The 26,600-nt window shown below is 37.5% G+C and overlaps 1 protein-coding gene across 10 annotated transcripts in view; it reads left to right on the top strand.

Annotated features, from left to right (window-relative positions):
• The window catches only part of RNF111 (ring finger protein 111), a 55,668-nt gene that overhangs the window by 274 nt on the left and 28,794 nt on the right, over positions 1 to 26,600 (top strand). For all 10 annotated transcript variants that reach the window (XR_001412347.1, XR_001412348.1, XM_014944603.1 and 7 more), the window contains exons 2-3: positions 10,401 to 11,296; positions 22,187 to 22,313. Coding sequence is in view for 8 of the 10 variants with exons in the window: in XM_014944603.1 (XP_014800089.1) it covers positions 10,420 to 11,296; positions 22,187 to 22,313 (1,004 nt within the window). In the remaining 2 variants the exon portion in view is untranslated. The remainder of the gene's footprint in view (positions 1 to 10,400; positions 11,297 to 22,186; positions 22,314 to 26,600) is intronic.

Here is a 26,600-nt window from a genome sequence, read left to right as displayed (position 1 = left end):
GGGGGGGGGGGGGAGGGAGGCCGGGAGCGCCCCGCCCTGCCCCGCAACGGCCTCTCCCGGCGGGGCGGGCCGGGGGCGCGAGGGCAGCTCGGCGGGTGGGAGCTTCACCCTCCTTCGGTTATTGTTTTTTTTTTTTCCCTTTCGGTGCCTCCTTGACGCACAAAGCGGTACATCCTCACTGCGGGAAGCCGCAGCACTCGGTTGGGTTTTGTCTCCTTGAAAATTGCTCACAAATTTTTCCCTTACGGAAATGAGTTTTGTTTGTGTGCGTAATAGGGTTTGTTATAACGTCATCTGTTTTGTGTGCAAAGTTGGTGTTCTATTTCTGAACTAATATTTTAAAAAAAAAAAATCATTGTCAGATGCACTTTGCCTGATAAACAGGGAAGCAGCCTTCATTCAGAAATGTAGGCCAGGATCTTCTGAGGTATGTAGGTTTGTAACTCTTACTGAAATGGGCAAGTGTTAAGGATCTTTGTTTTTTAAAGTGTTTTTGTTTTGGTGATTAGGGCTGAGCCATACATTCGTAGAATTTTTGTGCTGTTTGAGTAAGCTCTTCCATGGCTTGAAATGGTTTTGTGAAACCATAAGCAAGGCCTGATTGCTTTAGTTGATTAAATTATACCCTTAATTCCTGATACTCAAGTACTCCTCCAAAAGATGTAATGCAGGAGGTAAGATCTTGTTGTAATAGCCCAACTTTATTGATTTTAATGTGATTACTTCAGAAATCAATATTTGACAAAAAGAAGGATAAGAATTTGCTGCTTTGCATGGAGATCTAGGTAGCTTTTATCACGATGGAATATCTGTATTATAAACTAATAAAGGAAAAATAGGTTTTCGGGTGGTGAAATAAGGCCTTACATTGTCTTTGTTGTAACCAGTAGAAAATTTCAGAGAGAGACTAATTCTGGATACTTAGTAGAAATGTTTTTGAGGTAAATTAACATTTAAAGAATTGGAATATTTTGTCACCCTTAAATAGAAAAATTAAAGCTTCTTCTAGTTCCATAGTTCTTATAGCTTCTTATAGTTAAAGCTTCTGTAGTCTTTGCTATCAGAGTAATTTTCCACCAATTTAAATGGTTTTACTCATCCCTTTGTTGGACAGAGGGACTACCTGAGGGGAAAAAAACCCAAAACACCACAAAAACCAATAAACCACAAAAAAAGTTAGCCAAGATTATCCCCAGTTAGATTTGTACTCTTGCTGGGTGCAAGGGTTGATAGAGGAAGATGTGATCTTGGCTCGTTTGATAAAGTGAACATCTGGTCACCTGTCTGATGCTGTCATCCACAGTATAAAGTGACCTATTGAATTCATGAGACAGGAAAGGCTACATGTACATTTTGCATTTCACTTCAGTTAAATAAAAGTGTGTAAGACACCAAGCTTCCTGTTTTAAAAATCTTGAAGTCTTGCACATTTGAAAATCTGTTTATTGACAGTTGAAGCCCTGGCAGTACAGCTGTGGTTATGTCTAGTGCTGGGAGCCTGGGGGTGAACAACAGCTCTTAGTATTCATGCATATTTCACGTGTCCTTTCAAAATCTGGATGGGAACATTCTGACCTTTCAGAATGTGTCTTTTATGAAGCAGTGGCTTTTTGTAAAAGTGTACTGAGTGTATCTTAATGTATCTGTGACTTGTACTTTATCTTTAAATTAATAACTTTGTAGAGCTATGTAAGGAGATCAGTTATAACAGTCTTGTATTTCAGTGGAGGTGGCTGTGCTGCAATAACATCTGGCTGATAGCAGTTACTGCCTTTTTTCCCCCCCAAGATGAAAAGTCTTTAATTTCAGTTGTTTATATTTCCTCTAATGGTGAGGATATTCTTTTGAGAAGATACAGGTAATTGTGTCCCCTCCCTAGCTGATGAACTGTGGAGGCTTAGATGTCAGTTGAATAAATGAGGAAAAAATTGCTGGGATGGGGAACAGGATGACTTAATTCACACATAAACAATGGGGATAGTACAGAGAGGTGGATTTCCCAGAGGCAGATACTGTATAAAGATTTCCCCACAGCTTTACTACTGTGCAACCTCCTTTAGGTCAGTTTTATCACCAGATCTGTAGTGCTTTAGCTGTTTGCATGTCAGTGAGGTTGAGAAGAGATGTAGGAACATGTATATTGAGTAATGTTGTATGGGAGACATGTACAACATAGGGAAAACATAATTGCTCCCAGTTGTAGTCTTTTAAGTTTTGTCAGTGTAAGTGACAGTGATCAGCTGCTTCCAAAATCAACAGTGCTCTTAAAAAAAACCACAAAATGTATCTGCATCCCAGGTGCTATGCTAGTGAACTTCCTTCAGGCTGAAGTTTAGAGGAGTGTTTTTCTTGATGAGCTGATGTCAGAGACCCCTAATGGAGCAGAGGGGAAGAAAAAAAGGAAAATGTTTCTTTCACTAACCCAAAATTTTGGTAACAAGATTATTTTACTGTTTTACATGTTTTTACATAGTTCATGCTATTTGGAAGAGCAACTAGTGTGAATTAAAGAGATGTCTTCCTTGGTGTTTACCAAGTGAAATCTGAGAAGGCTGGTTCATGACTTTACTGGGAAGAGACTTCCTTCTGTGTTTTTTTGCCAATGAAGTGCAGTCCTAATACTGGGCTGCTGTCAACTGGGATGTTTCCTTTTACCCACTGTCACTTGGCTTTGCTGAGTGAAGGGTAGAGAATTCTGCTGCACTGTCCTTTTCTCTTAAGCTGATAGATCTACTCGGTTTAGTGTCTGAAAAATACCCTACTTCTCACAAGTTTCCTGAAGAACAGCCTAAAACTGTCCTAATAGTTAATTTCATAATTCTCACTTGCCAGGTTCTTGTTAGCAGTTGTGGCGAAGATCACGTGTTACTTTGCTGCTCAAAGCTCTATCAAGAAGTGTTTGCAAAACGACACTGCATTAAGAACAGTTACACATACCTCAAAGGTCAGAACTGCCAGGGGGACTAAGAAATAAATCTTTTAATTATTTTTGATGGCTGTGTAACTCAGAACTTCCCTAACTGTCTCTGAAGCAGAATTCCTAGTTAAGATCTTAAGCTCCAATAAAAAAAAGTGTATTTTTAAGTTCTTTTATAAAGATACGACTCCTTATTCCCAAGTTCATTGCTGTTATGTTTGTCTTGGAGTTCACTGAAGCCAAAACATTCCAGATTGCCAAATCATAACGCTTATGTCTTAAAACCATGATTTACGTAGTGTTAATGTAGCTAACTGAGTTTAAGCCTAGGACAGAGCAAAGAAATGTCTAGACTGAAGAATGTGCTTGTGAACACCGTGTTTGTAAAATCCACCTGCTTGCCTCCGTTGTGCAAAACCAAACAGATTCTTTGCCCAGGTGGATATGTGCGTGCTAGTGCTTCACTGGTACTTGATTGAGGCTAGGATTTCTGGGGTGCCGTATCATCTTGGACTGTGTGTTCCTTGTGGGAGAACTAGCTTGTTGGTGGGACTCTGTGCAGAGGTGCTCTTAGCCTGCCAGCTCATCCAGCTGAGGCAGCTCCAGCTGCGCATGCTCCTTGTGTTCTGTCTATTCCAGCTGGAGCCAGGCCATAGATCTGGTCCTGCGAAGAGCTCTTCTGTTTGTAGCTGTCCTGTGCTGGATTTTGTTAGAAAATGTGAGAGACAGACACTTTCAGTAGTGTTTCCATAATAATAGAGTCTCAGGGGTGGATAATGTGGCGTAACAGAGCTGTAGCTATTCTATAGGTGACCTGACATTTCTCTTACATTTTCTTCTTCATTTCTCTTCTCTTACTGGTCCAGAGGATGGATACTGTTGGTTACGGTACAGCTACTGTGGTCTCACCTATTTTTTGAGGTGGCTCGCAAAGCTTAGTAAGAGTGGTATTGTACTTGAAATAACATTGTTTCACTTTAAAAGTAGACTTTCCAAGCCAGTGGTGTTTGCTAGTAGTTGGCAAGGGGTGAGTACACCTGCCTGCAGTGCTGTAACTCCTGTAACACCCCTCTGCAAAAGCACAGACTCTTCTGACTGGGCTGGATGTAATGGAGTCTTTGGGAGACTGCAGGCAAGAACCCATCTCCAGAACGTTATCATGCCATTAGTAACTAATACTGTGCATGTTACTCTGAAATACTGTACCTTTCTGTAGGGCAAAAGAAGTAGTCTGCTTGCAGAATTCTCAGGTAATTTTGTCATTCAAAAAACGGAGTATCTGTCATCACTGTGCCTGCATTAAAGCAAACAAAGGAAATGGAGAGTGGTTTGTAATGGTATTTCATATTGTCCTGTGAATCAAGATGTGTTTGAGGTGACATAGTATCAAATCAAACATGATAGAGTTTCAGATAACCTTCTGGTTGTTGCTATTTTGTAAAGATTCATAGATCTCTAATTATCAATTGCTTTATTTTCCAGCAAAGATTAGAAGACCAATATATAGTGTGCTAAAATTTAGTAGTTAAAACAAGCCTTAAAAAGCACCGTTTGTCTTGTGAAGTGGTGAAAATCAAGAGTAACCAAAAGTGAGGAACAGTGCAAAAAACTTTCAAAATCTGATTGCTCTTGTTTTGCTGATAGTGGTACTGAATATTGGATATTTGTGTTCTTTTTACGTACTCTGCATTGTACAGGGTGTCCCTGCTTGATAGGAATGAAATGAATAGGGCATGACTTGCCCCTTTTAGGTTAACAAGTGGGCTTTTTTCATGAGCTGCTCACTGAGTTTTTTATTTTTGTTGGAGCAGGGCATGATAGCATTGAGATTTGATCTTCATGGGATTATGTTGGGGGTGCAACTTCTCAGATGGTTCCAAATCCTGTGTCAACTTCCATTGCATCAGGGTCATGCATGAATCAGTCTCGTTTGGCTCCCTGCCCTTGAGAAAGGGAAGTAGTAGTACTTAGGTTATCTCATTTTTGCTGAAGGTTTTGTACAAATTTTACAAGCTTTTTTTGTTATCCTGGTCCTTGGTGTCTTGATTTGTCTGATGGAAGAGCCTTGCCCAAAGAAGCAAAATGTATCTTTTTAATGAGAAGAAATAAATGACTGTTGGTGCTCCAAAATACAGTTTGTGCGATACTTTCATGCACTGGTTCATTCTTTGAGCTCTTGATAGCCATGGTTGCCAGTTCAAAAAAAAAATAATACTGTGTTAAGAACAGTATATACAACATAGGATTTCTGTATGCATGCCAGACTTAAACAGTGAGGTTTTCTTCTGAAGATAACAGTACCAGTATTAGCTCTTCAGAGTGAAATTGACATTAAAAGTAAAATCTAATTAAAGCCCCATATTATGGAAGGGAAATAATTTTAAAAGTCAATTGTGAGTTGAGTGAACATACGCAAAGAAAATTAGAGGACCGAATAAAGGAACTATAAATGCAACTGACAAACTTCCTTTCTGAGACAATCTTAAATAGTCTCTTGCCTGATATCATTCTACGTGTGGGCACTTGAGTAGGGTACGTAAGTGGTCTAAGGTAGCACAGAATTTTTATGGAAATGGAATCGCTGAGTTCTTTCTGAGATTATGACGACAGTGTATTCTGGAAGCTCTTGGCAGTCTTGGGGGGTGTCAAACTGGGAAGAATTCTTGGCTGTGCAGGCCTCTCGGCTCAACCCTGCTGGATACCCAGGTTGCCTGTAGCTGCATTTAGGGTCTGAGTGGTGGAGAGAGCATCAGGTAAGGGGAAGTTACAGTGTTTGTAGTGAGAGGAGCAAGAAATTGGAGATGGGGAAAATGAGAAAATAGACTAATAACTGCTTTGTAAATGAAGCTTTTGTTCACTGCCTTTCATCAAGTTAGCTAAAAGTCTAGATATTTGCTTAAGAAACGATTTGGCTAGCCAGGTTTAGGTGTATGTATTACACTAACTGGACAGAGACCAGTAATATGGGGTTATGTAGGAAGCATGTGCTTAAGAAAGGCATTTTCTGCAAAGTGGTTGGCTGGTCATGTGTCAAAGCACTGTGTACTTACTGTAGCCAAGATGGAGAGAATTGGTCCAAGTGCTTTTTGACACCTAAAAAGGAGACTGTTTTTTGATGTTGAAAGGAGTTGACTGTTTTAAAATTCACCTGAAAATACATTTTGAAAGTAATCATATATTAGATTATGTGTATTCATCGACCAAATTTACACCCAAAAATTGATGTTGTGTAATGAACCATTTAATACGTTTTATCGTGCTTTAATGCTATCATACTTTTTAACTGCTGGTAATGGAATTAATTCTTAATGACAAAATACTTTGCTCCATCTTATAACTTAAATATGTTCTGATGTTACATGTGATCATAAACTTGACTGCTGTAAAAATTTCAAACTTTGAGCTGGTTTTTTGACTTTGCAATTTTGAGGGACTTTTGCACTTTGCATGAATTCTTTTGTACTGCTGTGTGTCTTGGTGTGATTAATATCAAAGGTCTTTAATTTATGACAGGAATGGATTAAAGTCATGTACACTTCATGGTTCTGAATGGAGTCATACAGTTTAGAAGGGAATATAGAATAACTATTCTTAGTTTTCAGGTAGCTGTCATAACAGCTCTTCATTGAGTCTTTACCTAAAATGGCTTGAAAGAAGATATTACCCCCTTTTTCCTCTTGAAGTCTTGATTCTGTAAGATAATAGGCAAATGTTTTGATTAGCACGGAGGAACACTAGTGCTGATTGAGCTTACTTGCTGCATCTTGCTGCTTTTTGAAAAAGCTTCTGAGGACTGCTTTTAATTAGATGGAGGTTTTGTAGGATCTTCTAAATATTTAACAGCAGATGATCTCATTCTGATGAATCTTAATTATTTGCATAATATTTTTGTAGTCTCTCTTAAACTTTGTCTTCTGTGCAGAAGCATTAGAATTACATGTAGTAGGGATATTTCTTATGCCTAACCACTGAAAATGCTTACAATGAATTGGAATCTAATTAGATGGTAGGTTCTTCCAGCTTCTACCTTTTTTCAAAGATTTGTAATAGAATTTCTAAATAGTGAAGGAATGGATGATTTGTCATTGTTGACTGCTGCCATTCGCTTCAAAAATATACTCACGTTTAAGCTGTTGTGTAATTTTTAATTGGAACCCATCAGCTCTCCCATGACTAAGCAGCCCTTCAGGCTCTGTCTTGGTTAGCAAAAATGAAGAGGTCTTGATTACTTAGTTGAGTTACTGCAGACTTTTCCAAGGTTGTAAGAGTGCAAATATACAAGGTGTTTGAATCTGAATTAACTGGCTATTGCGTCTAGGCTGCTTGTTGAAATAAATCTAAGGAAGTAAATAGCGTTTCAAGTGCGCTAGCTTTCACTCTGTAGTGGTTTAGGGGTTTTTTTGGTCATCTTACAGTAGTTTGAGGTTTCTCAAAGTGTAAACTTTGTTGCTTTAATTTTTTTTTGCTATAACTTAAATAGTTCTGTCTGTATTTCAGCACAGTGGCCTCTGTGCAAAAGTCAATAGAGCTTAAACAAAGATAATCACATTCAGAATGCAGAACTTTCTGGGGGGAGCATGCCAATGAGTAGAACTGAGGCCTCTGTAAATCAGAGCCTGATTGTGCTCACGTAATGAGAAAAGGTTCAGATTTGTGTTTCTTAAGAAAACTTCAGAATGAGATAAAATTGTCCCCCAGGAAACTGTTGTGTGTAGGCTGGACACATAGTATATGATGGTAAATTATAACTGTGTTCAAAGGCAGTAAGCTCTCTAAATAAATAAATAAGGTTTTTTTCCAAATGAAAATATTTTGTGGAGATTCTAAAAAGACTTGTGATGAAATACAGGGTTATTGTGGGAGAGTCGGTCTTGCTTTTGGACTGAGGAAGATTGATTAAGTGTTGCATTTTTGTAAAACACTGGTGCATAAATAACAGACCAAAAATACTGCCTTAAAGGTGACCTTGTGAGGATGAGAAAAAGGCTACGTACTACTTGTTCTCTGTGTGCTTAGAGTAGGTTTGAATTCTGACTTCCTGTCCTTGTTTGAAATTTTATAAAATGGAAGTCTCGGTTTTAATTTTTTCCAAGGAAAGATGGTGCACGTATGTGAGGGGTAAATACATTCATGGGGGGGAGCATGTGAGAGCTCAGGAGCTGTCAAGGGCAGAGAAGGGTCAATAGCAGAATTCCACAGCTTTAATAGAGGCTTCTTTGTTTACTATATAGACTTCTTAAACTCTTTATGTTTATTCCAAGCTTTTTTTCAGTCCTAGATGTTGAAGTGGAATGCACTTTATTGCAATATAAAAAAAAAATAAAAAATTTGCCCAGATTGCAATAGTCTTCCATTTAACACTTGAAAATAAGAACTATCTCCTACTGTGTATTGTGCTTTGAAGTGAAAGAACGAACCTGTCCTGTTGTATATGCTGACGAGAGGAGGTTTGGTCCCAACTCGCATGCCGTTAGGTAGGATCAGTAAGTCAAAAGCTATCTGCTGTAATTCCAGTAGACAGTGGCAAAACCTTCTTAGTTATCATAGAGTATAGGCCTCACATTTACCGTAACTGTTGTAAATGTCTGTAGGATTTCCAGTGAGAACATTCAAGTGGATCTTTTCAGCTGGGGTTTAGGATCCACAAGATTTTTTGACTTCCAGAAAGATCCAGTGAACTTAGGGCTTTTTTGGATGTTAGTACTGCAGTATATATGCCTTGTGCAAGTTTTTTATTCCAGGTTATATCACTCGAAGAATTAGATTAGTTACTTACGGCTATGAAGACAACACAAGCTGCCTGGAATAATGCATCAGTTTATACCTGTTTCAGACTGAGATCATTCTTCAGGGGCTGTTTGGAACAATTAGCTCACAGCTGCGCGTGAAAGCGTCGCTTTGTGAAACAGTACAGATTTTACTCTGGTCTGTAGTCTTGATCTTGTATTAATTCATCCTATGACAAAATAAACGAACTTTACATATTAGCACTAGATGTAAGAATGTGTTTGGATTTTGAAGAATTTGAAGATTCAGGCAGAATATTATGGACCTGGGTAGGCAGTGCTACTTAATCTGCCATAGATCTTGCTGTTGCTATCTTAGACTTTTTGTGGCTTCGTGTATATTCCAGCTACGCTGCTTAAGGAGCCTCATTTCCATAGCAGGTATAGTTGCACAGATTTTTTCTTAAGCAGCCTTCTGGTAGTCCAGGACAATGTGCTGGAAGCCAGGTATAGCTGTTTCTGTGCTTATGTAATGAATTGTTTTGGTGTCTGATCTGTTTGGGAAACTTACTTTTTGGATTGGTCAGCTCTGTGTTCTGGTTCAATGCATAAATATTTCTCCTAGAAGAGCATAGGAGGTGCACTTCAAAAAAGTGGGGAGGGAGGAAGAAAAGAGGAAGCACTAAACTGCTTAAGTAGTGCAATTGTCAAATGTATACTGTAGCCTTATTCATCTGAGGCACAAAAAGTGTATTAGTTACAGTAAAGAGTGCTTCAGTGGTTATCACAGTGGGAATCAAATTCTTTTGTCATTTTCTTCTGGGAATTTAAACAGAAGGCAGAGATGCCAGATGGAGCAGGTTGAAGGTGAATACATTACTGAGGTTCCTGTTGCCCGTGTCTCTCAGTAGTCTTCCAGTACAAAAGCTTTTCTTAGAAATGGTCATTGAGGTTAATGTTGCATTGTTGTGTGTTGACAGCTGAATATTTTGACATGGAGGTGAACCTGCCTGGTACCCAACTATTAGGGGAACAAGTGATGTGATATGCTCAGTTTCTGTCACAGGGTAGAGTCAAAAGTACATGGACTGAAAATAGCTTTGTACACTAATGTGTACTATTCATGTGTGGTGTTAGGTTTTTGTTTTTTTCTAAAAGAAACCCTACAAAATAATGGATTTCCATACTTTTACCCAAAATAATAAGGTTCATAATCTTTCCTGGTTTATTCCTTTTCCTGTCAGAAAAGAACTGAGAATTCCAAGTAACTGATTTTTACATCTCAGTTGTCACCACGCTATACAAGGTATTGCGGTCAAGGTGTTTCTATCCATATATACAGCAATAGGGGAAGATGCAGGCCTTATTTAAGCACGCGGCTTAGTTGATGGCTGTTGGAGCTATTTATCTGAACTAAGGTAACTTCTATAAGCAGTAAAGCTCTCAGGCTTAAGCACTGGTAAAACAGACATTGTCCATACGTTTTGCAGGGGACATACCACTTTCACAGAGCAAATATCGATGTAATGTTTTCACTGACTAGAAAAGCTTCCCTTCAAGTTATAAGAGTTTTGTCTTAATTTAAAATTCCATTGTCAAGGAGTATTATTAGTATTACGATACAGTTGTATTTCAGTTACTGCTGTCTTGCTTTTCCCATGGGGTTTAGTCTTAGCAGTAAATGGCTTTTATTTTAGTTTTGCTCTTGAAAAAGCTGATGCTTCTTTTTCTTGATACGTATCTATTTTTATTTCTAGGCCTTTCTTAAAACTTTCCATGTCTAAATGGACTCCTGAATGTAATATAGTTTATACTCTAAAAGCGGATATGAAGAGTGAAGTTCCGTCTGATGCACCAAAGAGACAGGAGAGTCTGAAGGGGATCCTCTTGAACCCTGAGCCTATTGGGGCAGCCAAAAGCTTCACTGCAGAAGTTGAGATGATTGCCAGTAAAGTAGGGAATGAGTTCTCTCACTTATGTGGTGATTCTCAAAAGCAGAAGGACATGAATGGCAACCGTACAGACCAAGACAAAAGTATTGTGGTGCGAAAAAAACGCAAGAGCCAGCAGGCTGGTCCTTCATATACTCAAAATTGTCCTGATAAAGAAAACCAAGGAATCTTAGGATTAAGACAGCATCTAGAAACACAGAGTGAAGACAACGATTCTTCTTTTAGTGACTGTATCTCTTCGCCTTCATCTAGTCTACATTTTGGAGACTCTGACACAGTAACATCTGATGAAGAAAAAGATGCTCCTGTGAGACACCCTCAGGCAGTGCTGAATACTACGAGTAGAACTCACAGTGCCAGGTCACACAAGTGGCCTCGGACTGAGGCAGACTCTGTACCTGGGTTATTAATGAAAAGGCCCTGTTTTCACAACAGTTCTTTAAGAAGACTTCCATATAGGAAGAGATTTGTGAAAACAAGTTCATCACAGCGGACACAGAACCAAAAAGAACGAATTTTAATGCAGAGGAAAAAGCGGGAAGTGTTAGCTCGAAGAAAGTACGCTTTACTACCCAGCTCTAGCAGTTCCAGTGAGAATGATCTCAGTAGTGAGTCTTCTTCCAGTTCGTCTACTGAAGGAGAGGAAGACTTATTTGTGTCGCCTGGTGAAAACCACCAGAACACTACAGCTGTTCCTTCAGGTAAAACTCAATTCCTGAGGTACTTTTTATTAATGAACTTTCATAATGTCCAATGTGCTCTTTCTATGAGTGCTTTGGAGGAGTTGTTTTTCTGTTTTTATAGACGTTATACTACAATTAGACTTAATGCAAGTAACATGAACATTACACCATAAATTCTTGATCGGAAAACTACATTCAGAGCTTCCAGTAAAATTGCAACAAATCTAGAATCTTTAACTTAAATGTAAAAGGTGAAGTTAATGGTTTCTAAACAATGTGCTGGAAAGTTGTTGAATGTAATCAGTCATAGGATGTGGAGTTGATCCATTATTTTTTTTTTAGCTATTTGCTTGTATTAAAAATTTTAGCTGTTACAGCTTTGTTAACTGATTGTGAGAATAACAATTCTGTCTGGTTGTAAAATGTAGAAATATCTGCTAATACATAATTACCCGTGCTTGATAACTTAAAAAAAAAAAAAGAGAAGAAAAAAAAGAAAAATTGGTCATTGTGACAAGAGCCTGAAATAAGACTCAGTTGAAGGTAGCTTTAGTATTGCAATAATAAGAGAAAATTCTAAGGCCTGAAGTTGTGGAAGGCAAAGTATTGTATATATATACTGAATGTTTTACCTAGATAAACGCAATGCAATAGTCTTGCAGTTGGTTTTCATAGATGTTTCTCTAATAGGTATTTGAGGGCATGCTTTCATGTTTGGAGTGGGGTTTTTTTGGGAAGTGTTTTGGGGTTTTTCTTTAGTTGGCGTGGTGGGGTATTTTTGCCATCTACCAGTTTTTATGGACTTCCTTTAACCTTAAATTTACCAAGTGAAAAACAGTCCCAAGATTGGGACCAGTAACTATCACAATGTTGTACCTGTGCATTCTATTTATCATTTCAGCTTTTCAGAGAGCATGGTGAAGTAGATACATAGACGACAGCATAGTGTTGTGTTAATGTTTTGCCTACTGACAAATGTGGTCTAGAAAGTGAAACAATATCTCAGACTGTGATGATCATTCCTCTAAGGAAAAACCACAACTGAAAACACAAAACAGGCTTAAAAAAATCAAAAAGGTGTGTATGTTCATGTTAGGGCAGGATTTATGCTTGAACAGAACCAGAGTACTAAAAACCAGATTATTTACTGTGAGGGTGCTGAGATGCTGGAACAGGTTACGCAGGGAGGCTGTGGATGCCCCATCCTTGGAGGTGTTAAAGGCCAGATTGGATGGGGCTTTGAGCAACCTGGTCTAATGAGAAGTGTCCATGCCCATGGCAGTGAGGTTGGAGCTAGATGATCTTCAAGGTCCCTTCCAGCCCAAACCATTCTATGATTCTCTGTTTGCGTGTTATCCATTGTAGCAGGAAATAGTTTGAGTGTTGTTCTTGAATGTACTGTTTAAATACCAGAAGTAAAATTTGTAATGCAAAAATGTTACTATGCAGTGCTAGGGCTGCATGAACAACTCTGAAACAGAAGAGTTATTGCACAACCTTAATTATCTTCTTGCATGTTTCTGGGGACAGAAATGTAGTCTTTTAAGCCTAAAAAAAGTTAAATTTGACATGCACGTTCAAACATATTGAAGGGTATGGTTTGTAAATATTTATTGTGTGGGGATATGCATACATTCATATTAAAAAAACAGTTTGGGAAACTACTGGGTTAACACTTCAGTTTCTGAGTTAATAGTCTCTTCTCATTTTCAGAGAGGATGGAGTTTCATGTAACTTTAAAATGAGGTAGTACCATTAACAGCTCTCTTTCCACATAGAGCCCTATGCAATGGTGAGACTGGTATACAGATGAGAAAATGTAGGTTTTGACTTCTTAGGTGACCATCTGTTTCTAACCATGATATTTAAAAAGAAATTTTTATTTTTTTTATTTTGTCTACCTGAACTATTAAAACCTACTGCCCCTAACACAAATTCAATTATTACCACTTCTATGCTCTGATTTCTGATAGTGAATCTTTCCATAGGCATTTCAAAAGAATCTGTTTGGAGATAGATCTCTTTAACAATTGATGTAATGATCAGTGAATATTCGAGCTGTTTAGGGAACTTCGGGTAACTCAGTGATTCAGTGTGATGTTATTTTGATGGTAGGAAGACTTGAACTTGCAATTTGTTTCATCTAGTTACGTGGAAAAGTGCATTGTCCATTGGCTTAACTTTATTACTACTTGAAAGGCACACTTAATTTATGAAATTATGTTTATTCTCATGTCATGAATGAAAAATTGATTAACTGCACCGATTAATTTTAGATTAAAATACTGACATCAGTTGTAACTGAAATAAGGTATGCTTTAAAGAACGTGTATAATCATGGCTGTACTTCAGGACCAACACTTGCAGTAAGCTGAGAAGTAATTCTAGCTTATGGTATGTGAATACTATAGGTTTTTTCCTGTGGAAATATTTATTGAGGGGAAGTTTTTGAGCATTTTATTTACGTTGCAGAGAAAATGGGAAATTGAGCAGACTTCCTGTATAAAAGTGTCCTATTTTTAGTAAGATGAAAGTGTGATTAACACTATCTGTAGCTTTCTGCTGTTATATAAGGCATTTCTAGTTATTGAGTTAATTGGGACAGAAATGGGGCCAGCTGGAAAAATAGCTGTGCAACTCCTCAGTGTAGTGAGCAAGTGTGATGGTGTTTCTATATGAGGAAGGGGTTGTAGTGCTAGTAATGCTACACTCGTCTGTTAATGTTGGGGAAGAGGTTTTTTTGCTCTGGATTGGCATGTGAAGGTTATGTATACATCTGCTAAACTACAGAATATACTGAAGGACAAAGAGCTTCTGCTAAGAATATGAAGCCTGCAGCATATATGTAAAGCTTCTAGAGGATAGGCTAGGAAAGGAGGAGGAGAATAACAATCAGAAAAGAAAATACCATTTAAAAAATATGGTAACAACTGATTTTTTTAATCAGCAGGCATCAAAGGGATGGGATTAGTTTTGTAGCCTGCTTGATAGCAATTTGTATTAAGGATGTGTCACAAAGTATTTCTTTGCTTTGAATATTGATGTTTATCTAAAGATACAGTGCATTTAAAGAACCATTATATTTAAGTAGTGTATACTGTTCTGGAAAATGTTTCTTTCTGATTATTGAGAGAAATGTAAGTAACCACTTTTTAACCAATTGAGTGTTTAGTAGGTTAGTTCTTGTAGTTAGTTTTATTAACTTGGCTGTTTCTGAAAGATTGTATGAACGGAGATGTGTGTGGATATTTTGTTTTATTTAACAAAACCTTTTACAAAACCTTTGCCCAAAAAACTACAACCAACACTGTATAGGCCCTGACAGCCCTTTAAAAGGCTAGGGGTGCCATTTGGAGACAACCAAGCTGTGGAGGGAAATCTAGCAAAAGCTAAAATTGGAATAAGTTTTTAGCCTCACGTATTCTAATTTGGCAGTAAAGCTGAACCACAGGAAATGGGAAAGTGTTACAAAAAAAGCTGGGTAGAATTTTGCATTGTCATAAATTGTTCACCTAATAGCACTTAAAATTCCTTCAGGGTCTGATGTGTTATTCTGTATTTCTCATCTGCTGGTAGTAGACAGGCCTTGCCTTTTTCCTTAGAATATCATGCTGATGGGAAGCTCCTTCAGTTTTTGTTTAAGCTGTTTAGAATTATAAGACTGAGTTTACTCACTACCATCCTCTTGATCCCTCTAACGTATTTGTTCTCTGTCTTCCCAAAATGTTGAATGGAGACATCTGATATTTTAAAATCCAGAAGATGATGAAAATGTTAGATGTTTTCATGTTGAGATTATTTTAACAGGTTCAAGATAAATATGTATTAAGTGGAAATGAGCTGCCTGTTGTTGAGTTGATTATTTTTCAGTTACTTAATCCCTTCTAAAACTACAGCATGCACTCCTTTCCTCACAGTAACGATGCAGCTCATAATTCAGAGCTTTTATTGTAATAGCATTAGTGGACGAGGAAGTGAATGGATGCCCCCTTCCTGCTGTGCCTCTTATTAGAGAGGGGTTGGGGAAGAACTGGGAACTGGTGAGGAAAGAAGCACCTGGCTTCATGAGCAGTTGACATTAACCATCATTGCTGTATCTATTTGCTGTGAATTGGAGCTTTAAATAGCTACAGTAATAAAAGTTAGCGTGGAATTCACTTCAGTATTTCCCTGTAGCTGCTGCAGCTTTCTGTGCTGAAAAGATGGTACTTCTGGAATTGGCTTGCTGTAGCATTGCTGATAGGACTAAGATTTATGTGCTTGGTTAAGAACAGTCAGTAGCATTTTGGATTAGTCTGTGTTAGCACGGCTCACAGTGGGACAAGATGCCTGAAATTCTGGTTGTTGACCGTCTTTTCCACCAGGGTGCAGACTCCTAAGCAATTTCTGTGTTTTTGAAAATGTCGTCTTCCATCAGGCACAGCTGTTGGAAGGTATGTTCCAAATAAGTTTCAGATAAAGAAAAACTGTCGTCTTCTAGCCTAGTATCACCCAGCACTAAGGGGACAGGCAGGTTCCTTTAGGGATCCTCAACAGAATGATAATAGCTAAATCATAGTTACAATTAAAACTTTATTTTTTTAGGAGGATATGATTAGTATAGCACAGAATTTATGAATAGAGTGACACAGGATTACTACAAATCAATATAGTACAATTGGATATTACAATGTAGCACAATATTAAATCAGTATAATGCAATCTATAAGTAGCATAATGCAGAATTTATAATACAACTTAACTTGTAGTATCTAATCACCTGGGACCTCTGCAGATCAAATCTTAATACGTGGTTTATTGTACCAATATAAAAATCATAATCTAGACTCAAGAATCATATAAAAGGAGTCACTCACTCAATCCTGGGAGGATGCAGACAATGGCGGGGACATTCCTGGTCACAGAAGGGTCACGGATCTCATTATCCAGCAGTAGTTGTGGTCCAGGTTCCCACTTTAGGACTCGTAACTGCTTGCTTTTACGGGCAGTGCTCTGTGCGCTGTTAGGCTTCCCGGTTCTGTGCCCGGGTCATCAACACCTGGCTGGCCGGGTGCCTGGGACCTTCAAGGCCGTCAGGGAGGGGAGGAATCAGCCTGGCGCCCAGGAATCTTGAGGCTGATAGGGAGGGGAAGAAGAAATCTCTGGTTTGTCTATTTGATTCACAGGAGCTTTGGAGCCTGAGAATGGGGGAAAGGGAACAGATAAGTGACCTGCTTCGTCACAGGGAATGGCTGCTTGCCTCATAAAATGACATGAGTTATGCTGGCTGTATTACCAGGGGTTGGGCGCAGGGGGAACCGCTCACACTTAGTTCAAGAAGTTTGAAAGTTGAAGGAGAGAGTACTCATTAACAACACTAGTAGCATATTATTATTTTATCCTTTTCAAGCTGAGTTACTATCCAGGTAATTCTCTTGAACTCACCAGCACAAGGTGCTGTAGAGGCACATAGTACCAGCAAGTTCAAAAAGGGATTAGAGGCACTTAGTGACAGCTGTCCATGAGCAATGAATAGCTAAGAAAGTGCTCTATAACAGCTGTAACATCGTTGTGGATGCTGGGTGGTGTGAGAGGTTCCAGTTAAACATTGTAGCCTGGATTTTCTGCTCTGACTGCGCAGTTTTGCCTGCTGCAGCTGGCAGAGAGAACACGGGCCCCAGCAAGAGCTTGGTCTGATCCAGTGAAAGTTTGAATCTCCAAATGAATCATCTTTGTGACCGGAACTTGACTGCTTATTTTACATTTCTTCTGTTTTCACTTATGGCTTGGTCAGACTGTCTCATTCAAAATTGGGTATTGTAAAAATCCTTCACTATCTTACATATAATGTTTAAACTAGTTAGACCCCATGTTAACTGCAAAACAGATGTAACATACCCTCCAGGAAGGACAACAATCAGCCTAGCATAAATTTGGATGTTATACCAGTGTTATTTTTGTCCTTGGTGGGGTAGCTGTGTTGATGATGATTGATTAATCTCTGAGCTATGCCATGATCTTTCAGAGTTAAGTAATAGTATAATTATATATATTATACATAGAGAATAATCGTATATATGACATATATTCTACTTTACAAAGCTTGGTCTCTTGCTTGTAACTTCTGGATTATTAAAATATTTAATTCTAACACTTGCTTCCTAGAACTACATGTGGTCTGTCAACAACACCTAGCAGTTACAGCTCCTAAATAATCTTACAACTTCCGGGGGGAAAAGACACAATATCCTCCTGAGCTAAATATTGGACTACATGGTATTACATTATTTTAAAGGTTATATTCTGCTTAATAAAGTACTTCAATCTGACAGATTTACTGTCTTTCTGATGTAGGGCCTGGCGAAGGGAGTGTTTTGGTTTTTAAGGGATGATTATCATTTTGAGCATGTTCAAATTTGGATTCAAGCCACCGTAGTTTATTCCTTCCTCTAGGTTGGCTGAGCACTAGGTTTATATCATAAAGCAGGCTTTAAAAAAGGAGAGAAGCTTCTCTGAAGAAGTTACTAATTATTACTGATTATTAGTCTGTACAAATCCTAATTACTGACTGCTGTTGATGGATCTGATTGTTGGAATATGCAAAACTTGCAAACTAAAATTTGGTGGCTTGCATGCACTATAAAATGTTATTCGTAGATGTGAGTAGGGAAAAAAATCATGGGAAACTAATAAAATTCTTGATGTAAATTTCAGTAGAAATTTTGTTTTTAACCAGCTCATTTAAAATGTAGAATGCATCTTTCATTGGTAGCCCAAAGGCTAATTTAGTCACAAACAACTAGAGTATAATTTGCTTGCTGTGTTTTGTTATTCAGGTGATGACAGAGAGAAGCAGTGTATACTTGCAGGAGGATAATTTTCTGTTTGTTTTATAGCTATAGGTATGAAGCTGAAAGTAGTACAAAATACCTTTTGTAGATCTGCATAACGATTTTGCTGCCAGCAGCCCAGTGACTCTTCTCCTTGAAGGGAGATTACCTTCAAGGAGTGTAGGATTAGTATAGTAATACAGATTTAGCTCTTCTCTTACGGGGTCAATCATTTAGATGATACATTGATGAGTAAGGTATTCATGTTTATACTTTTAAGTAAGGTCAAATTTGCTTGAAGTTCATTCCAGACAGATGATGACTAGTCAGTGACTGGTACGTGCATAAATGCAAAGAAATGAAGTATGCTTTGTCATGGTGGACTAGATGAAAACATCCTGTGTAGTGGACTGCAGGGTGAAAAGTAATACTGAGAAAGATGTGCAAGTATGTTGTCATTTGGTATAGTTCTGGATTTGGATTTTTTTTTTTCCTTGGCTGGTATAGTTCTGGATTTGGATTTTTTTTTTTTGTTGGGGTTTTTTTCCTTGGCAGTTAGTATGTTTTGTAAATTGTGCAGTACATTGGAATTGGGATTTACTGAAATATAAAATTCTCTTGGGTTTATGCCCTTCCTAAGAAATTTGCTTTACAAGTGTGTGTATATATACCAAGTATATTCCCATGTAGATCTAAAGATGTAGACATCCTAAAGATACTCTCAGCTGTTTACCACTAACATGTAGCCTTGGATTCACCAGATGGCTCCTAAGAGTTACATATGTGGTAAATATTTGAGGCATGCGAGTGCCTCAAAATTCTCTTGAGCAAATACTTTTAGAAACAATATAGCAAAACCTCTGAAAATCCATTTGTTGTATTTCTGCATGTCAGTCATCTCACTAAAGAAGGTTTCCTTGTGCTTTACAGGGCTGTGCACTCTTAAAATTTTAGTCGACCATCTTGAACTACTCTGACAGTGAAGTTCACCTTCAGACACTAATTTAACCTGCAAGGTTACATTATGTGGACCTGCAAAATATCATGGCTTTGCTAGGATTAGGCCTGTAGTAGTTCAAACCAACTTGAATTAGAAATGCATTTGGCAGAGCACTTTTGGTTTTTTTACCCAGTTTTGGTACTATGTAACATTCAAAAAGGCATCTTAAATTTCACTAGTTCTTTGGTATCGGTACAGTCTTAATTCTTAGTTGCCTTCTAAATACAATGCTTTAATGTAGGATAAATCCCTTATGCATAGGCTTGCTGAAGTTTCAGGAGCCTGTCCTCAATAGCTGTGCTGCTGCTCGTGGGCTGCAGGCACCCTGTATTCCTGTTGGCCTGTCAAGGACACTGTCCTCTGAGACCTCGTTTGGACATTATTTCAGAGACTTTTTTTTTTTGTTTTAACACTATCCTTTGCTCTGCTTTGTAGCAGCTTGTCTAAATCAGAATAAACTGGTGTGGTTTTATCTGTGATGCTTCAAAATCTGTGTTCTCTTCCTTGTAGCAATGTATGAGGAAAGACAAAGAAGAAACAGTAAATCCTGTTGGCGATGAAAGATCAGGTTTTCATACCACTTAGTACTACCTGCTTGGTGGCTAGTGACTGAATTTGGAAGAGCTAGTCCATGAGGATTATGAACATTACTTCAGTGTTGCTTATGTTACTGAAGTTTTGCTGTTCAGCTGACTTTTTATTGTTCAGATAAATATAATGAAACCAGTTTGTATTGGCTGATTGTCTAATTTTGTATATACTGTTCTCCACATACATGTTAATTTAAGCCAAGTCCACATCCATGTACTTTCCCCCGGTGTGCTTATAATAGACACACTTGAGATCTTGTTTTATTTAAAAGGGGGTACAAAGTTGTGTATGATCCTAACTTATGTTCATAGGTTTTTCCTAGCAATATAATCTTACAAATATTTACATAGTTTAGAGGAGTTGTTTTTCTGCTTCATATTGAGGAAAGTGTGTATTATTGGCTGCTTGTGTAGGAAAGCACTTCATGGGATGAAAACCCAGTTTGTGCTTTTGACTTGGGAGGGCGCTATTGGAAAGCATAAGCAGTAGGAAGTAGCATACAATTGAACTATATCTATGCTATATCCTTTTTTGACTATTTTCCTTAATATTTTCTTTATTGTTTTGAAAGTCATAAAACCTGTTCATACAGTAACAGTTCTGATGGTTTCTACAGTCTGATTCATGTGTAGTCTGTAAAATCACATCTTGACTAAAAATTTGCTTAAAAAGGATTAAGTAAAATGAACACTCAAACCATGACAAAGGTGAGTATCTGAGTTGTGTAGATACTCAGTTGAGAAATCCCCTTGGTTTTCCTGAGATGGGCTTGTGTCAGAATTTAGGTAAAGATACAGACTGAAATTCTATGGTATATGATTTTGTCCTCAAGGAGGTGCTGTTTGTTTTCAGATGTAATGGGATCATACTTAAGCCTAAATCTTCCTGCTTTTGCACCTGTCATAAATTTCAATAAATATTGAGTCTGAGGATGTGTGGACTCCCAGGAATGCTCTCTGACTTACTGTAATTCAGAGAAGCTCATGTTTAGAAGCACAGAGATGGGAGGGAAATGGTTGGTTTTTTTCTAACTGACCTTTCACCAGCTGCTTGGCTACCTGGTTTTGTTTGAGAAGCAGCTAACAATTTTGTGTAAGGAAGCCCTTGCTTATTTGCCTATGAGTTTCAAGATGTCAAAAGCATGACATTTACATTCTTCTGGATGTGATGATCCTGTTCTTTTACATTTCTTTTACTTTGAGTAATTGGCCTCTGTGTTTTCAATTTTAGCAAGTGACTTTGGTTTTTAGACACTGTAACTTTTTCAGTTTTTCCCAAAATTTCTCTGCAATTTTGAGAATTAGTTTTGTCACATATTACTTCTAATCATAAGAGTTTGGTGAATACCAGTATATGGAAGCATCACTTTTTCCGTCTTCAGGCACCAGTCTCTCTGGGATAAGTATGACCAGAAACAAGTGCCATTGGAAAATCAGAATGGCAACTTGTTTTTTAAAAATAGAAAAATATTGATACTTGAAGGGGTGTGAGGGATGTGTGTGTGGCTGTAGGGAATAATCTGCCCCACCTTGTCATTGGGTAGAGCAGCTGAGAACATCCGTACAGGATGTAAATATCGACTTGAATGAGACCAAATTCTTCAAGCAGTTTTCTTCAAGAAATCTGCAAATCTTGAACTGGTAGTTTGCTGTTTCTAAGCTATCTAGCTCATTTTATTTAGTAAGTTCTTTTGTACTTAGTGATACTACCGTAGTGATGAAATAATCTGTAGCTCAATTTAAGTACTGTAGATAGCTCAGTCTTGTCACTGTCAGTGTTACAGCCGTAGAGAAGTGTTTCCATGTGTCTGAGTATTAGGCTGGAACTTTATTGTTCTTGAAGTGGAAATTGTTTCCTGTCAAAACTTGTCTATAAATTATTTTTGTGGGGTTTTGGTGGTTGTTTTTTGCCATTGATAGTTTCATTTTAACTTCCTCTCTCCAGTATGATTGCGAATACAACTGAAAGTGTAGATATCAAGACATTTTTAAACACCAATGTATTTGGGATATTCATTTTGTTGTAGAAATAAATAACCTATATTAGTTGGAATATTGTTTTTCTTTTGTTGCCACTGTTTAGCCTTGACACTTTAATACCTACAAAAACATTAAAAAAATTATTATTAATAACAAACCACTGCTGGTTTGGTAGCTTGAAAGTTTTTTTTTTCTGGTTTTATATTAAATGAGTGAGTTTCACTGGTGTTACATCTAATAAAATTCACGGTAATTGCTTCCAATACACAGTAGAATGTAAATTTGCATATCTTCCCTCTACCCCCAATCTTCTTTTTCCTTCCTTTTTTCACTTTCAGTATTTACAGCAAAATTGCTACTTTTAATAATTAGGTCATATATTTGATAGTTGCACCTAAAGTTTTGGCATACACCATTAAATTCTCCACCTATATGTGTTTTAAATCTAGGAAAAAAAATAGTCTGTTATAATGACAGCTCCTGGTATAAATGCAGTATACAAACTTTTGTCTTCCCTTTTCCTCATCAGGAAGTATTGATGAAGATGTTGTGGTGATTGAAGCATCCTCCACTCCCCAGGTTACTGCTAATGAAGAAATAAATGTTACCTCAACAGATAGTGAAGTGGAGATTGTCACAGTTGGTGAAAGCTACAGGTGAGAATTGCAGCTCTTTGTATTAATACAGTTTTGCTTGACTCCAGGTTTGTCACGAGGCTCCGTGTCGTTAAAAGCCCACAAGGTAATGTCACAGAAATTCTAACCAGGATGCATAGTATGCATTTTTTACTTAAAACAACAATAAAACCCCCAAACCCCCAAATAAAGAAACAAACAAAAACACCTAAACCACAGTTTTGCCAAAGCTTAGTAATTAAATTCATCTGGAATTTTTGAGGTGGTTGCAATTAGTGTCAGTGTTGGGCGGAATTTTGGAAAAGCAGAGCTGTACAGTAAGATCAAGTTTAGGCTGAGTTGACTATCTAGGGATTATCTGAGCATTTCTCAGGAATGCATCCTACTTTTTTGAAGCTGCTGCTGTGTATGCTTTCCTGTTTTTCCTGTGCCTCTCTGGAAGTTTTGTTCGTCGTTTGTCAGATTTTGCAGAATTTATTATAGTGGAGGTCCTTCAATAAGGAAACTTGAAATTATCACGTGCATGGGACAGTTGGAGGTGGCTGCCTATTACATACGTTTTCATATGTGTGAACATGAAGACAAAATTGTAAAATATGAGGAATGATTATCCATTTTTTGTAAAATAATGACAAAGGAACAATAGGCAGTAAATCATGAAAACATGCCATCTGTTTGTCATCATAGTGCTTTCATTAGTGCAATTTTAAATTGAAAATAACAGACAAGTTTTCCTGCAAAAATCACTTTTATTGGAATAAATATCACATTGAACAAACCAATTTTATGTTTAAGGCAAATGCATGAATAGTGTAGATTTCATGAATGTTTGGAACTAACTAATTTTTTGGTTAAACTCTTTCACACAAAGGATGTCATACTCGCAAAAATATGCAGCCCGAATCTATAGCAAAGAAGAATTAGGGGCAGATGAGAGAAATCAACATTTTAAAAATTCATTTCTTCAAGAGTATGTTTCTTTACATTTCCTTCTCTTTAAAAGAAAACTAAAGCTGCAGAATCACCAGGTGCTCTTTCTTGATTTATCCACAGGAATGTATTTGTTGAGAATAGTCATTAAAACTTAGGAAACAACACGTATGGTTGAAAAGACTTGAAATAGATTAAGTTAATGCTTTAGCCTCTTATAACTTGCACGTAAAGCTTTAACTGGTAAAAAATTAGGCTAGATGACAGTGCTTATAGAACATTAATTCAAACATGATTAAAGACAGGTAAGATGGTTTTAAAAAATAAATAGCTTTCTGCCTTCCTAGCATCAATAAGAAATCTCTTGTGTAGTAGCCATAAGAGACTTGAAAAAATTACTTCTTTCTTCCCTTACCTTCTGCAGTGTTACGGCCAAAACAATGGCAGCAAACACCCTCCGCCCCCATTTTTATTGATGTCAATAGTGTCTTTACTGGTGATTTAAGTGAGAAGGAGGTTGAGCCAGGGGCACTTCCTGGTGAATTTAAATTTTTGGCCTGCTGAGTTTGTTAGACCTTCTAACATGCAGATTTCTCAAAGGCATGTGATTATTTATCGGTTTAAAGAACATAACAGAATGGTCAAATTAGGCTTTGTTCTTTAACTGTTCTTGAGAAGATTAAAGAAATAATTGAGTTTTATTTTGTAATGGGAAATGTCATGATTCTGTGTTTAAAAAATAAGGTAAGAAAACAATTCCAGGAAGTTTGCTATGAGGAGTAAGAGTCTTAAATTCAAATCTTGAGCTTGAAATGTCAGGAACTTCTAAACTAGTCTTTTATATTTTGAACACAGACTACTTCCTATGCAGGCTTTCTTGTGCTTCAAGCATATTAGTTTTGCCAAATGCAGTGTAAGGAACAAAGGCAGCTCTTGGACATCTAAACGATAATTCAGTCTAAAATTATAAATGCTGTAAGCAAACTGAACATTATGAAGGTTATTTACCAAACTCAGAATGCTGTTCAGAGCAAAATAAATGTTTTGGGTTTTTTTTTGGTAGCTTGTATATAAGTGAGAGGTTATTATTTTCTTTTTTTAAAAAGCAAGAGCGTATTTTTAGATGGAAATAAAAAAAAAAGTCAAATCAGAAATGCAAAAATGAAGATACCTCTTTTGATACTTCATAGTACTGCAGGCTTTTTTTCTGTGAATTCTGAGACTATGCTTTCTAATGTTTGTTACATATATTGAATACATTAGAACTAAAACTTTTTTTCAAAACTCAATTATTAGTTGCATAGCAGTGTATATCCTCATAATAATATATGGACTTAGAGAATGCAAATTAATAGTATAAAAATAATGCACACCTGCATCCCTTAGAAACTCAAGATTTATGCTTAGACTTGGAAAAGTTAGAGACAAAAAAAAATAGTTTTGTGTTGGAAACGTTGAGACAAAGCATCTGTTGTGATGTAGAACCAGGAGCACGTTAGTGGACATGAAATGGTCTTTCACTGTTATTGATGTATTGTGGAGAAGAGAAGATAGGGAACGGATAAAGAACATAGAATTGGAACATTCTAAGAAGGAAAATCCTCTCAAACGTAGTAATGCTGAATTGGGAAAAGATAAAGAAAAAGCTTTGGAGAGCTAGAGCTGTGCAAGGGAAAGGGTTTCTTTCTGTAGTGTCTTCAACCAGACTTTCTAGGTAACTCTACAGGTCCCACCTTGCTTGTAACAGCAGCAAAATAGTACAATTTTGTGCTCACTTCTAAGTTTTGCTGTTCTCTTGTGTAAGTGTAATATTGTATGGACTTTAAGAAGTCTGGTGGTTTTTTTCCTCTCCTCCCTTACAGCATTTATTTCTTGTCATCTTCCTCTGCTCTGTTACTGAAACCCTATACTGATTATTGCAATTTCCCTAAAAATAAGGAGATTTGGCAAAATACATAGTGCCTGATCCTGAACCACACATAATGTACCTTATCAGCAGCATCGATGTGAAAGTCCAGCAGGTAGCCACTCATTTTGCTCTTCTAGAAGTAAGAAAGAGAGTGCTCGTGAAGAACACTTCCTTACTTTCGTTCACTCCTGAGAACTTAATAAACCCAGTAAAAACCATTTATCTCTAGAAAAAACACTTTCCACAGGAATTGTTAAGCTGAAGTTTCTTTGACTTTATCCCACAACTAAGAATTGCAGACCCAAAAATCTTATTCGTAATTTAAACCAAGAAATTACCAGAAACTTCATGACTGCATCCCTTTGTTGGTTCTTTTGTTACCAGAGTTGGTTAATTATTTGTCTGATTTTTATTTGCCTTGTGAAATCAAGATGCTAATGCTCTCCTACTTGTTTCTGAGTGGTCACTGGTGAGATGCAGTTGGTAGGATGTTGACTCCTTACTTGGTCACATGCACGTAGAAATTTGTCACTTTTTTGTGTGTCACACAGTCTCAGGTTTGAGAAAATTGCATACAGAAATCCATGTGTTAGTGACTGCCATGGAGGAAGAAACTGTCCATTCTATCAGGAAATTGTTATGCATTGATGATTATTCCCTCCTCTTCCTCCCTTCTCCATCAGGATATGGCCACTTCCAAAGCATAGGGAAAGTAAGTCTTTGATGTAAAATGAGCTGCAGTCTCAAGCAGCAGTGTAGCAGCTGGAGTCGTTGCTAGGAGGATGAGATGGACAGTATATACCAGAATGCTATAAACCTTCACTAACAGCCCTTTCCTGGTTAAGGAAGGGCTAAGTAAGATTTGTTTGAGACTTGTCTTGGCATTAAATGGACTAAACAATTTGGTCATACATACTTCCGAGGTGGACTAACCTACTCATTTTGAAATTACATGGACTCAGCCACAGACTGAATATACACAGTACCATATAGCTAATGTATTCATTAGTCATTCAGAATAATGTGCTATTTAATCATAACAAGGAAATAAATACCCAGACCTCTAAGACTGTTTCAATTCAGTAGTTGCTTCTACCCCTGTCTTTGCTTGGAATCATACCTGATTCAGAAATTCTTGAAGATTATTAGCTTGCTGTACAGTTGTATGCTAGGCCTTGTTTCTCTAGTTTGATGCTTTGCCATGTTGTCTGCTTATTCTTTTGTGCAAGAAGAAACCCAAAGAACTTTCTTATTGCTGATTTTACAGCTTGCACTAAAAAATGAACAATATGAATGTAGTAGATACTGCACTGTTTTTGATACATTTGATGCCCCTCTACTCTGCCCTGGTGAGGCCCCATCTGGAGTATTGTGTCCAGTTCTGGGCTCCCCAGTTCAAGGACAAGGAACTGCTGGAGAGGGTGTGGCAGGGGACCACAAAGATGATTAGGGGCATGGAGCATCTCTCT

The sequence above is a fragment of the Calidris pugnax genome, unplaced genomic scaffold (assembly GCF_001431845.1).
Source record: "Calidris pugnax isolate Ruff unplaced genomic scaffold, ASM143184v1 scaffold70, whole genome shotgun sequence".
Classification (NCBI taxonomy): Eukaryota; Metazoa; Chordata; class Aves; order Charadriiformes; family Scolopacidae; genus Calidris; species Calidris pugnax.
The sequence above is the reverse complement of the archived record's forward strand: the minus strand, read 5'-3'. Positions and strand labels throughout refer to the sequence as shown.